General features: G+C 46.5%; 1 protein-coding gene across 1 annotated transcript in view; it reads left to right on the plus strand.

Moving 5' to 3' along the window:
- The first annotated feature begins 2,651 nt into the window (after positions 1–2,651).
- The window catches only part of LOC140460640 (uncharacterized), a 97,168-nt gene continuing 86,798 nt past the window's right edge, over positions 2,652–13,021 (plus strand). The window contains exon 1 of the mRNA XM_072555258.1: positions 2,652–3,607. Within this exon, the coding sequence (XP_072411359.1) occupies positions 2,918–3,607 (690 nt within the window). The 5' untranslated portion in view covers positions 2,652–2,917. The remainder of the gene's footprint in view (positions 3,608–13,021) is intronic.

Consider the following 13,021-nt stretch of genomic DNA (forward strand, 5'->3'; position numbering starts at 1 on the left):
TTGACGACACACATTGAAGAGAATAATTGCGATCTGACACTCCCTACAGAGACTTGGCTTGAGGATGACAAGGATTGGATCCTGAATATTGAGGGTGTCCTCAAATTGGAAGCTAGGTAAAGGTGGAGGGTTGGCACTGCTAATCAAAGCACTGATCACAGGGTAGTCTGGTGTCAGCTCAGATTTCAGGTCCTGATTTCTCTGCCCTCTGTTCTCTTCTACACCTTCTGGAACAATAAAACATTCAGTCAATCAAGCCCCAACCCACAATCTCCCAGCCTGTCAACCATCCAGGCACAGTGTAGTCACAGCAGGGAATCAAACAAGAAAAATGAAACCAAATTTGAAATAAATAGGTGCTTGTGTTTAATGTTTGTTCATTAGGAAGTAAACCAGCAATGGGGATCTCCCAGGATTCTTATACTGCCCGACTTGAGGAATTCTCTTTCCCCTTATATCTAACTATTAGTACCCAGCTAGGATTTACAACAATGCTTACCCCAACAGAAGGCATATAGTCTCAAATAGACAGAGACATACAGGATGGAAATAGACATTTTCTCTCTCTCATGTGCGTGCACACACACACATTCACTCCCGTGGACTTGTTTGTGTATGTTTGCAGAATTATATTTGCAGAGCTGGGCTAAAATGTCACTTTTTGTTATAAAACTTTAAGTTCTCTTGAGAAGGTGCCTTACAGGTAGTTCTGGGATTTGCATGTTAATGATACCTGCAACCCATTCGAAAAGATGAAAGACTTCACAATCCAGGTTTGTTTAACAGGTCATTTCAGTGGCAGGACACTGTTGTGTTTTTCCATAAATTCTATGTCTTATGACCTTATTCTCCACAACCACCTAATGAAGGAGCAGCGCTCCAAATGCTAGTGCTTCCAAACAAACCTGTTGGTCTACAAACTGGTGTTGTGTGATTGTTAACTTTATCCATTTTAGGGGGTGATTTCCTATACTAAATTATCTATAGTGCGTAGGGATGTGCAGGTTAGGGTGGATTGGCAGTTCTAAATTACCCATAGTGCCCAGGGATGTGTAGGTTAGGTGTATTAGTCAGGAGGATTAATATTGAGCAATGGTTGAGGGTGAGTTACCCTTTGGAGGGTGGGTGTGGACTCGTTGGGCCGAGTGGCCTGCTTCCACACTTGGGATTCTCTGAAGGGAAGGAATTCCTGCAAACTGCAGGGCATCACAATGTGGAAGTGGCCCTGTCAGTTTCAGAGTGAAACTCCCTCCCTCTGGACAACTGTTCATCCTGGGAAGGAGAGGATGGGGGGGAATCTGTTCACTTGTAGCAGCTGGAGTGAATCCAGTGAGGGAGCAGACTCTGCAAACTCTTAATTACTTGGTAAAAATACTGGATTAGTGGTGCTGGAAGAGCACAGCAGTTCAGGCAGCATCAGGGACGGAAGGATGGGGTGGGGCTGTTTTCCCCAAGTCTGAAGGGTGACATTACAGACTTTTTATAGAATCCTGACGGGTATGGATAGGGTCAATACTCAAGGTCTTTTCCTTTGGATGGGGGAAGTCCAGAATGAGAGGGTAATAGGTTTCGGGTGAGGGCGGTGGAGTGGGGGGAGGCATGGGGGGATATAAAAGAGATTTCAGGGGCAAATTTCTTTTTATGGAGAGGGTGGCGCAGCTATGGAATGAGCTGCCAGAGGAGGTGGTGGGGTCTAGTACAATTTCAACAGGTAAAAAGCATGTGGATAGGCGTATGAATACGAAGGGTTCAGTGGATCGGGGCCAAGTGACGGTACATGCGACTGGAGTCATAGAGATGTACAGCATGAAACAGACCCTTCAGTCCAACCTGGTCTTGCCGAACAGATAGCCAACCCAATTTAGTCCAGGTGCCAGTCCATATTGGGGCCAAGTCTTGGCAAATATGACTAGATTAATTTACGATACCTGGTCAGCTCAGACAAGTTGGGCCAAAAGGCCTGTTTCTGTGCTGTATGACTAATTGTCTTCGGTGAAAGCAGAAGTGTGGTTGTGAAGACTGGACTTTCAGAGCAGCTTTCAAAGATGTTTTGCTCTGACTGGGAACAGAAGAGTTTCACTGAGGTGTGTCGGTGTTAATGCCTTGATGTCTCAATTTGCTCCCACCTTCCTGGGGACATTAACCATTTTGTTCCACAAATAGCTGCTTTGCAGGTTATCCCATGAATTGACACACTTGTATTTGCTTCCCAGAATCAGACCTGCTCACTGTCAACTGTATCCCAGTGTTGTGGAGTTATCCAAAATGCAGAGAGATGTCAGTCTTGACGTTTTTGCTTTTCTGCCCCTGTAAGAATCAGCACCTTCAGGGGAATTAGTTAGAGCGGAGTGAGAACAGGTGGGGTGGGGGGGGGGGGGGGGGGAAAGAGAGTGGGATTGTGCTTTCAATTTTGTGGAATAACAAAAGAAAAGAATATTCCACAGAAAGTAGAATTCCTCGTTCAGAATTTCTACCCTGCACTGACAGTGATGGCTTTTGTAATCTCTTTTTACAGAGTATTTGAAGATCTGATGACGGAAGTTTCAAAATGAACAGATGAAGGGCTTATGCCTGAAACTCTCCTGCTCCTCAGATGCTGCTTGACCTGCTGTACTTTTCCAGGGCCACACTTTTCGAATCTCACTCACCAGCGTCTGCAGTCCTCACTTTGACGTCAATGTGTGTCAGTCACTCAGTCCATCCGGACCACAACAATTTTCAAGTATGATTCTATGAGAAGGAGCAATGCTCTTTGGTTCCTGTCTCAGTACGTTTTCAGCATCAGTGGGACTGGATGAGAGACCCTACCATTGCAGTGCACTGAGTGTGTAGCCTGAAGCAGTTATACGGTCTGGGAAGAGGAATTCACGGTGGGGAGAGCCTCCGCACATGTTAGTGTGCAGCTGAAGCTTCGGCCATGGAGAAACCAGAGGAATCCCGCCCCGAGGAGAAACCATGGAAATGTGGCGACTGCGGAAAAGGCTTCCGTTTCCCGTCTGCCCTGGAGATTCATCGGCTCAGCCACACTGGGGAGTGGCCGTTCCCCTGCCCTGTCTGCGGGAAGGGCTTCAGCGATTCCACTAACCTCCGGATCCACCAGCGTGTCCACACGGGGGAGAGGCCCTTCAGCTGCCCTGAGTGCGGGAAGGCCTTCAGCAATTCCTCCCACTTGGTGAGGCACCAGCGAGTCCACACGGGGGAGAGGCCGTTCACCTGCTCTCAGTGCGGGAAGGGCTTCATCTGCTCCTACCACATGCTGAGGCACCAGCGGGTCCACACGGGAGAGAGGCCGTTCACCTGCTCTCAGTGCGGGAAGGGTTTCACTTGCTCCTCCCACCTGCGGAGCCACCAGCGTGTCCACACCGGGGAGAGGCCCTTCAGCTGCACCGAGTGCGGGAAGGCCTTCAGGAATTACACTAGCCTGCTGAGGCACCGGCAGCTCCACACGGGGGAGAGGCCATTCCCATGCCACGAGTGCGGGAAGGCCTTCAGCAATTCCTCTGACCTGCTGAGGCACCGGCGGATCCACACAGGGGAGAGGCCCTTCAGCTGCACCGATTGCGGGAAGGCCTTCACCCGCTCCTCCCACCTGCGGAGCCACCAGCGGGTTCACGTGTCTTCGCAGGGGGATTGAAGGAATGACAGCCGAGTGCCATTATCGACTGGACTAACAACCCATTTCCGGGGATCCTGGGTTCGATTCCCACCGCGACAGATGGTGCAATCAGAATTTGGTCATAAATCTGGAGTTCAGAATCTAACAATGAAACTATTTTTGGTGGGATGGGGGTGGAAGAAAATTTCCATCTGATTCACTGTTCTTTTTTTTAGGGAAGGAAACTGTCATTGTGGGAGAAGATTCACTCAGTCGTCCCAGCTGCATCCTTTGCCCAGTCTGGCCTACACGTGACTCCAGACCCACAGCAGTGTGGTTGACTCTACACTGCCCATCCGACGAACTTGGATACAGGATACGGGTTGAAATTGCTGAGTGAGGCAATACATCCCCCGGCTTAAGGCTGTACCAAGGAAACAATTACAAAGGGACAACTTGGTGGTGACCAATAATGAAGAAAGTGAGGAGTTGCAGGGGATGTGTGCACTTTGACCTTGAGCTGTTTTTAAAAAATGCTACTTTTTCTATGCCTTTCTGCTGGGAGATTCTGAAGCTGTAACAAAGTTGGGTCATAATAAAGATTATCTGAACTTCACGCTGAGCTCAGACTCTCATTGAGAGCTTTGAACTGCAACAGGTTTTTGTTTTAAAACTGCTCATTTCTTTCAGGTGAAAGTGAGAACTGCTGATGCTGGAGATCAGAATCAAGATGAGAGTGGCGCTGGTAAAGCACAGCAGGTCAGGCAGCGTCCGAGGAGCAGGAAAATCGACATTTCGGGCAAGGTTGATTTTCCTGCTCCTTGGATGCTGCCTGACCTGCTGTGCTCATTTCTGACAGCTTCCTGGAGGATGTTTCCAATGTTGTGTATTGGTTCCAGCAGTCACTGCGTAGCCAGTATTGTTAGAAATTGTAAATGTTTCAGGAGTGCAGGTACTGCATCATCCCATTATCATTATACAGTTTCCTGGCAGCACTGGGAGGTGTGGGCTGCGTCCACTGGAAACGATGTGGAGCTGCCGGTGTTGGACTGGGCTGGATAAAGTTAAAAATCTCAGAACACCAGGTTATAGTCCAACTGGTTTATTTGGAAGCACGAGCTTTCGGAGTGCTGCTTGGGATGTTTGTGGAACAGGATCATCAGACAGAACCACCTGATGAAGGAGCAGCGCTCCAAAAGCTAATGCTTGCAACTGAGCCTGTTGGAGTATCACCTGGTGTGGTGTGAATTTTAACTTTGCACACCCCAGTCCAACACCGGCAACGCCAAACCGGGTACATAGTTCTTTGAAAGTTGCATAATTGGGAGACAGGGTGGTGAAAGTGACGTTCAGCACACTTGCTTTCATTGTTCGCACCGTTCAGTGTAGGAGTTGAGACATCATGTTGTGGTTGTACAGGATATTGGTGAGACCGCTTTTAGAATGCTGAGTACACTTTTGGTCGCCCTATTAACGACCACAGGTTGACAGGTTACTTTATTTCGATTTATAAAATCATGGGTGGTGCAGGAAAGGTAAATATCACAGGGGAGAAAATGGTGAATCTACCCTTTTTTACTTAAATTCTAAAATGTCCAAATACCATCAGTGACATGAGCATCGCCAGAGAGCATAATGCTCATGCTCCTCGCTGCACGCAACACACGCTTCGCGACTTCCTTTTGGTGGGCCACTCAGAAGCCCTGGAAGACCGGAAGCGGACTGGTCCTCCTGCCAATCTGAGCCTTCCTGTTGTCTGAATGCAGAAGTTGGAACACGAGCTTCGGAAGCTGCTGCTGCTCTCCCTGGATGAAGATCGAGTTTGCTCCAGGCTGCAACCTCCTTACTCCGTCGGTACGCCACTCTCTTTATCAACTCCTTTTTCATTTTTTTTCATGCTGGGCTTCAATTTTTGACTTGCAGCAACCGAACGGAAAAGGAAATTAATCCACGGAGTAGACAGAATCAGGAAAAGGTTTTCATAAACAGAAAGTGGTTCATGTATGGAATGAATGTCCAGAGGAAGTCGTCGATGCACGTATAGATGCAACCTTTAAAAGACATTTGGATAAGTACATGAATAGGGAAGGTGCGGAGGGATATGGGGCAAACACCAGCAAGTGGCACTAGTTTAGGTTGAGAACATAGCACGGAATACTTCGACTGAAGGGTCAGTTTCTGTGCTGTCTGACTGTAACTGTTCTGTTGTGGTCTGAAAATTATTTTCTTGCCTTCCACTTTAAACGTTGTTACTATACTTGCGTCCAACACATAAACCACTCAAACAAAGCCACCTCATGTACACAACATAAAAATCTACACTTTGATGTTCAAAAATCAGATGAACTCAGCCTTGAATATATTCAATGACCCCCTAACTGCAGGAGGACATCCCCACTTCTAATATATCACTTGCCTTGCTGATTGCTTGCTGTATCTGTCTGACAACTGGCAGTAACTGGTGTAGAAGGACCGGAGGCCCCTTTGTCCATCCACACATCATTCCTGATGAAGGGCTCATGCCTGAAATGTCAACTCTCCCGCTCCTCAGATACTGCCTGTCCTGCTGTGCTTTTCTAGCACCACACTTTTAGACTCTGATTCCAGCATCTGCAGGTCTCACTTTCTGTACATCGGATGCTGAGGGTTAACCTTTATAAGGGTCAGTGAGAGTCAATACCCAAGGTTTTTTCACCAGGATAGGAGTGTTCAGAACTAAAATGCATAGCTTTTAAGTGAGTGGGGAAAGGGACATGAGGGGCAACCATTTCACACAAGAGAGTGGTATATTTATAGAACTGTCAGAAAAAGTGGTGGAGGCTGAAACAAGTGCAATGTTTAAAACCCATCTTGATGGGTAAATGAATAGGAAAAGTTTGGAGGGATATGGGCCATGTGTAGACAATTGAGACAAGATTAGTTTAGGATATCTGGTCGACACTGACGAGCTGGGCTGAAGGGTCTTTTTCTGTGCTGTAATACTCAAATCATCTTCAGTGAATGCAGAAGCATGGTTGGACTTTCAGAGCAGCTTTCCAAGATGTTTTGCCCTTACTGGGAGCAAAAGAAGTTATAATGAAGTCTTTCGTTTATGAGACAGCAACTGAGTAAGGGAGTACATCTGAGATTTTGGTGCACAGTGGAAATTGATTGCACTGTGGGGATGAAGCCATACCCTATCCAATCATTTCTGCTAGTGAATGAGACAAGGCCTCAAGGTGAGGGGGAGTAAGTTTAGGATAGTGATGAGGAAGAACTGCTTTTCCCAGAGAGTAGTCAATCTACGGAATTCTACCCACCTAACCCACACATCCCTGGACACTGTGGGCAATTTAGCATAGCCAATCCAAATCAAGGCCGGTGAGTAATGTAGTGATGTGGAAAATGAACATCAGAGAACAATAGAAAGGGACAAGGAGAGTAAATATACCAGCAATCAAAACTAGATTCTAAAGATCACAAAAATTAAAACTAAAAATTGTGTGTCTGAATGTGTGCTGCATTGTAACAAAATTGACTGCACACATTGAAGAGATTATGATCCGAGACTCCTGACAGAGGCATGGCTTCAGGATGACAAGGATTAGATCCTGAACAGAGAGACATTAGTTAAATGGGAAGCAAGGTAAAGTTAAAGGTAGAGGGTTGGCACTGCTAATCAAAGCACTGATCACAGGGTGGTCTGGTGTCAGCTTGGGTTTCAGGCCCTGATTTCTCTGTCCTCTGTTGATCGCCCTGTTCCCACAGAGTAAGATGTCGGTCTGTTCTCAGCTCTTAAAGAAGTAAACCAGAAACAGGGGTATCCCAGGAATCTTACAGTGCCCTACTTGAGGAATTCTGTCACCCTTACATCTATTAGTACCCAGCTATGATTTACAATAACATTTACACCAACAGAAATAAAGCATCTGTTATCAAATAGGCATAGAGCACAGAAATAGACTTTTTCTCCATCTCATGCACACGAGATAGATCATCCACGGGGGTGAGTTTGTATTTGCAGCATGACGTTTGCAAATACATTCTACTTTGCTCAAAGACTGCACAATCTGCAGGCAGTCAATACATGTAATATTTTGTAAATTCCACTTTGACAATAGATAATGGGCCCACTACTTTTTGTCATTTATATAAATGATTTGGATGTGAGTATAAGTGGTATAGTTAGTAAGTTTGCTGATGACACCAAAATTGGAGGTGTCGTGGACAGCGAAGGAGGTTACCTCAGATTACAATGGGATCTTGATCAGATGGGCCAATGGGCTGAGAAGTGGCAAATGGAGTTTAATTTAGGTAAATGTGAGGTGCTGCATTTTGGGAAAGCAAATCTTAGAAGGACTTGTACACTTAATGGTAAGGTCGCAGGGAGTGTTGCTGAACAAAGAGACCTTGGAGTGCAGGTTCATAGCTCCTTGAAAATGCAGTCACAGGTTAATAGGAAGCATTTGGAAAAGCTTTCCTTTATTGGTCAGAGTATTGAGTACAGGAGTTAGGAGGTCAGGTTGCGGTTTACTGGACATTGGTTCGGTCGGAGTGGAGTCTTTGGGCCGAGTGGCCTGCTTTCATACTGTGGGGATTCTCTGAAGAGGAACGGACTTTTGCAAACTGTGCAAGGCAAAGCAGGCATGGTGCGGGGGCCTGCTGCTGGCCTTGCCCCGCCTCTTGCTCCTTCCCCCTCTTGCCCACACCTTGTTGGCGTCACAATGGCCCTGTGAATTTCAGAGTGAAGGTTGCTCCCTCTGGGCAACTCTTCATCCTGGGAGGGAGAGAGAGGGGGAAGGGTGGGGCGATGTCTGTTCACTTGATGCAATTGGAGTGAATTCAGGGAGGGAGCAGACTCTGCAAACTCAGGTATGTGTCTTAATTACTCAGCTGAGGAGGGATGGAAGGATAAAGGAGGTGGAGTAGATCTTTTCTATTTTTACTTTGTCTTTTCTTTTCTACCCTGGTCTGAAAGTGTTGACTTTTATAATCTCTTTTTACAGAGTATTTGAAAATCTGAAGACAGAAGTTTCTAGATTAACAGATGAAGGGCTGAGGACTGAAATGTCGACTCTCCTGCTCCTCGGATGCTGCCTGACCTGTTGCGTTTCTTCAGCGCTGCACATTTCAACACTGACTCTCCAATGGCTGCAGTCCTCACTTTGACGTCTGACTGTCACTCAATCCATCGGGACAGCAATGATTTTGGACTATGATTCTGTGAAAAGTAGGAAAGCTTTTTGGTTCAGTCTGACTGTTTTCAGCATCAGTGGGACTGAATGAAGACCCTACTGTTGCAGTGCACGGTGTGTGGAGCCTGAAACAGTTATACGGACTGGACAGAGGAATTCACGGCGTGGAGGGGCTCTATACGTGTTCGTGTGCAGCAGAAGCTTCAGCCATGGAAAAACCAGAGGAATCCCACCCCGTGGAGAAAAGATGGAAGTATGTCGACTGCGGGAAAGGCTTCCGTGTCCCATCTGCCCTGGAGACTCATTGGTGCAGTCAAACCAGGGAGAGGCCATTCTCCGACCTCAGGTGCAGGAAGAGCTTCAGCACTTCATCCCCTCTGCTGGCCCACCAGCAGGTCCACACGGGGAAAGAGGCCCTTCAGCTGCCCTGAGTGCGGGAAGGGCTTTACCCAGTCCTCCCACCTGCGGAAGCACCAGCGAGTTCACGTGCCACTGCAGGGGAATTGAAGGAGCGACGGCTCAGTGCCATAATCAACTGGACTATCAACCCAGTTTCGGGGACTCCCGGGTTTGAATCCCGCTGTGGCAGATGGCGGAATTGGAATATGGTCAGAAATCTGGAGTTCGGAATCTATCTTTGAAACCATTTTCAGGGGATGGAGGGAGGTGTGGTGTTGGGAGAAAACCCCCATCCGATTCACTAACACCCTTTTTAGTGAAGGAAACTGCCGTTGGAGGAAAAAGAATCACTCAGTCATCCCAACTGCATCCTTTACCCAGTCTGGCCTACGTGTGACTCCAGACACGCAGCAGTGTGGTTGACTCTACACTGCCCCAGAACAGGCAAATGCACGGAGAGAACCTTACTTGGAGACATGATATGGGTTCAAATTGCTGAGTGAGGCAGTATTTCCTATGGGTTATGGTTGTACCAAGGATCCAATTCCAAAGGATTCCTGCTGCACTTTTCCAGCAACACATTTTCAGCTCTGATCTCCAGCATCTGCAGTCCTCACTTTCTCCTCCAATTACAAAAGGGACAACTCTGTACTGACCAATAGTTAAGGAAGTGAGGTGGCGGGTGGGACGGGGCAGGAGTGTATGCGCTTTGATCTTGAGCTGTTTAAAAACAAAATCAACTACTCTTTCTCTGCCTTTTTGCTGGGGGGGATCTGAAGCTGTAACAAACTTGGGTCACAATAAAGGTTACCTGAACATACTGCCAGGCTCAGGCTCTCATCGAAAGCTTTGCGCTCCAAGCGGTTTTTGTTTTAAAGCTGCTCATTTCTTGCAGCCTCCTGCATTGAGTTTCTAATGTCGTGTATCAGATGAAGCAGTGAATTACTAGCTAATATTGTTAGAAATTGTAAATTTTTCAGGAGTGCAGGCACTGCATCGATTCATCGGCAGATTATTGGAGGACGGCGAGGTGTGGGATGTGTTCACTAGAAACGAGGTGGTGGAGGTGCTGGTGTTGGACTAAGTTGGACAAAGTTTAAAAATCACAACACTGGGTTATAATTCAACAGGTTAATTTGGAATCACTACTTCATCGGGTAGCTGTGGTGCAGGATCATAAGACACAGTTTATAGTAAAAGGTCACAGTGTCATGCAACTGATTTGATATATTTATCAAATGTACATTGCTGTTAAGTCTTTCATCTTTTAGAATGGGTTGCAGGTTTTAGTTCATTAATGCGTACATCCCAGAGCTACTATTAAGTCATATTCTAGAGATCATTAAAGGTTTTTTTTGAAACTGGTGAAATCTCAGCCCAGACAATGCATGAAAGGTGTGTCAGTATCCCAATCTTAAATCAGACTGGTTCTTTTTCCAAACTAGGAATTTATAAAATATTACATGGATTGACTACCTGCATGTTGTGCGCTTTTTCTGCAAAATTGAATATATCTGCAAATTCAAATTCACCCCATCGTTATATGTGTGTGTGTATGAGAGAGAGTGCATGTGTGATGGAGGGGAAGCCTGTGAGAGGGTAAGTGTGTTGGGGCGGTGTATGTCTGAGAGAGAGAGTGTGTGTGTATGAGAGGGGTATAGATAAAAGTGAGGGGTTGCATTTTGGTAAAATAAGGAAGGGTAGGGCTTATACAGAGGGATATGGGGGTGGGGGGGGTTCAGGTACATACTTCATTGAAAGTTGCATCACTGGTTGGAAGGGTGCTTCAGAAGGCATTCAGCACACTTACCATTTGTTCACACCATTGAATAAAGGAGCTAGGACATCACGTTGAAGTTGTACAGGATGTTGGTGAGGCCACTTATATAGTATTGAGAACGCTTCTGATGGCCCTGTAATAGGAAGAATACTATTACAGAGGGTTCAGTAAAGATTTACCAGGATATTACCAAGACTGGAGGGTTTGAGTTATAAGGAGAGGCTGAGACTCTTTTCACTGGAGCACAGGAGGTTGAGGGGTGACCTCATTTGAGATTTATAAAATGAGGGTTATAGGGAAGAAGATAGGGAGAAATTGTGGCAATTGGACACTTTAAATCCATCAGGAACAGCATCTCCATATAGCATAGTGCGCATGTCAGGTGAGGTGCCAGAAGACTGGAGGTTGGCTAACGTAGTGCCACTGTTTAAGAAGGATGGTAAGGACAAGCCAGGGAACTATAGACCAGTGAGCCTGATGTCGATGGTGGGCACGTTGTTGGAGCAAATCCTGAGGGACAGGATGTACATGTATTTGAAACGGTAAGGACTGATTAGGGATAGTCAATGTGGCTTTGTGCGTGGGAAATCATGTCTCGCAAACTTGCTTGAGTTTTTTGAGGAAGGCAGAGCAGTAGATGTGATCAATACGGACTTCAGTAAGGCGTTCAACAAGGTTCCTCATGGGAGACTAATTAGCAAGGTTAGATCTCACGGAATACAGAGAGAACTAGCCATTTGGATACAGAACTGGCTGAAAAGGTAGAAGACAGAGGGTGGTGGTGGAGGTTTGTTTTTCAGACTGGAGGATCTCCACTGTGACCAGTGGAGTGCCAGAAGGATCGGTGCTGGGTCCTCTACTTTTTGTCATTTACATAAATGATTTGGATGCGAGTATAAGAGGTACAGTTAGTAGGTTTGCAAATGACACCAAAATTGGAGGTGTAGTGGACAGCAAAGGGGGTTACCTCAGATTACAACAGGATCTTGACCAGATGGGCCAATGAGCAGAGAAGTGGTAAATGCAGTTTAATTCAGAAAAATGTGAGGTGCTGTGTTTTGGGAAAGCAAATCTTAGCAGGATCTTATACACATAATGATAAGGTCCTAGGGAGTGTTGCTGAACAAAGACACCTTGGAATGCAGGTTCATAGCTCCTTGGAAGTGGAGTCATAGGTAGATAAGATAGTGAAGGCGGCATTTGGTATGCTTTCTTTTATTGGTCAGAGTATTGAGTACAGGAGTTGGGAGGTCATGTGGCGGCTGTACAGGTCATTGGTTAGGCCACTGTTGGAATATTGCGTGCAATTCTGGTCTCCTTTCTATTGGAAACCTGTTGTGAAACTTGACAGGGTTCAGAAAAATTTACAAGGATGTTGCTAGGGTTAGAGGATTTGCAGTAGAGGGAGAGGCTGAACAGGCTGGGCTGTTTTCCCTGGAGTGTCAGAGGCTGAGGGGTGACATTAGAGAGGTTTACAAAATTATGAGGGGCATGGATAAGTTAAATAGACAAAGTCTTTTCCCTTGGGTTGGGAGTCCAGAACTAGAGGGCATAGGTATAGGATGAGAGGGGAAAGACGTAAAATAGACCTATGGGGCAAAGTTTTCACACAGAGGTGGTACGTGTATGGAACGAGCTGCCAGATGAAGTGGTGAAGGCTGGTACAATTGCAACATTTAAGAGGCATTTGGATGGGTATATGAATAGGAAAGGTTTGGAGGGATATGGGCCGGGTGTTGAGGGGTGGGACTAGATTGGGTTGGGATATCTGGTCAGCATGGACGAGTTGGACCGAAGGGTCTGTTTCCATGCCGTACATCTCTATTACTCTATGCTGGTTCAGCAAAAGCCGCACATGCTCTTCGCTGTCTGCAGAAACAGCGTGAACCCTTCTTCAAATGGACCAATGAGAAGTCAGACAAGCAGCCTGGTCCTCCTGCCAATCAGAGCCCTCGCTATTTTCTGAATGCAGAAGGTGGACCATGAGCTTCTGAAGCTGCTGCTGCTCCTCCTCCTCTCCGAATGAAGATCAAGCTTGACCTCAGACTGCAACTTCCTTCCTCTATCCACCAT

The sequence above is a fragment of the Chiloscyllium punctatum genome, chromosome 36 (assembly GCF_047496795.1).
Source record: "Chiloscyllium punctatum isolate Juve2018m chromosome 36, sChiPun1.3, whole genome shotgun sequence".
In the NCBI taxonomy this organism is placed as follows: domain Eukaryota; kingdom Metazoa; phylum Chordata; class Chondrichthyes; order Orectolobiformes; family Hemiscylliidae; genus Chiloscyllium; species Chiloscyllium punctatum.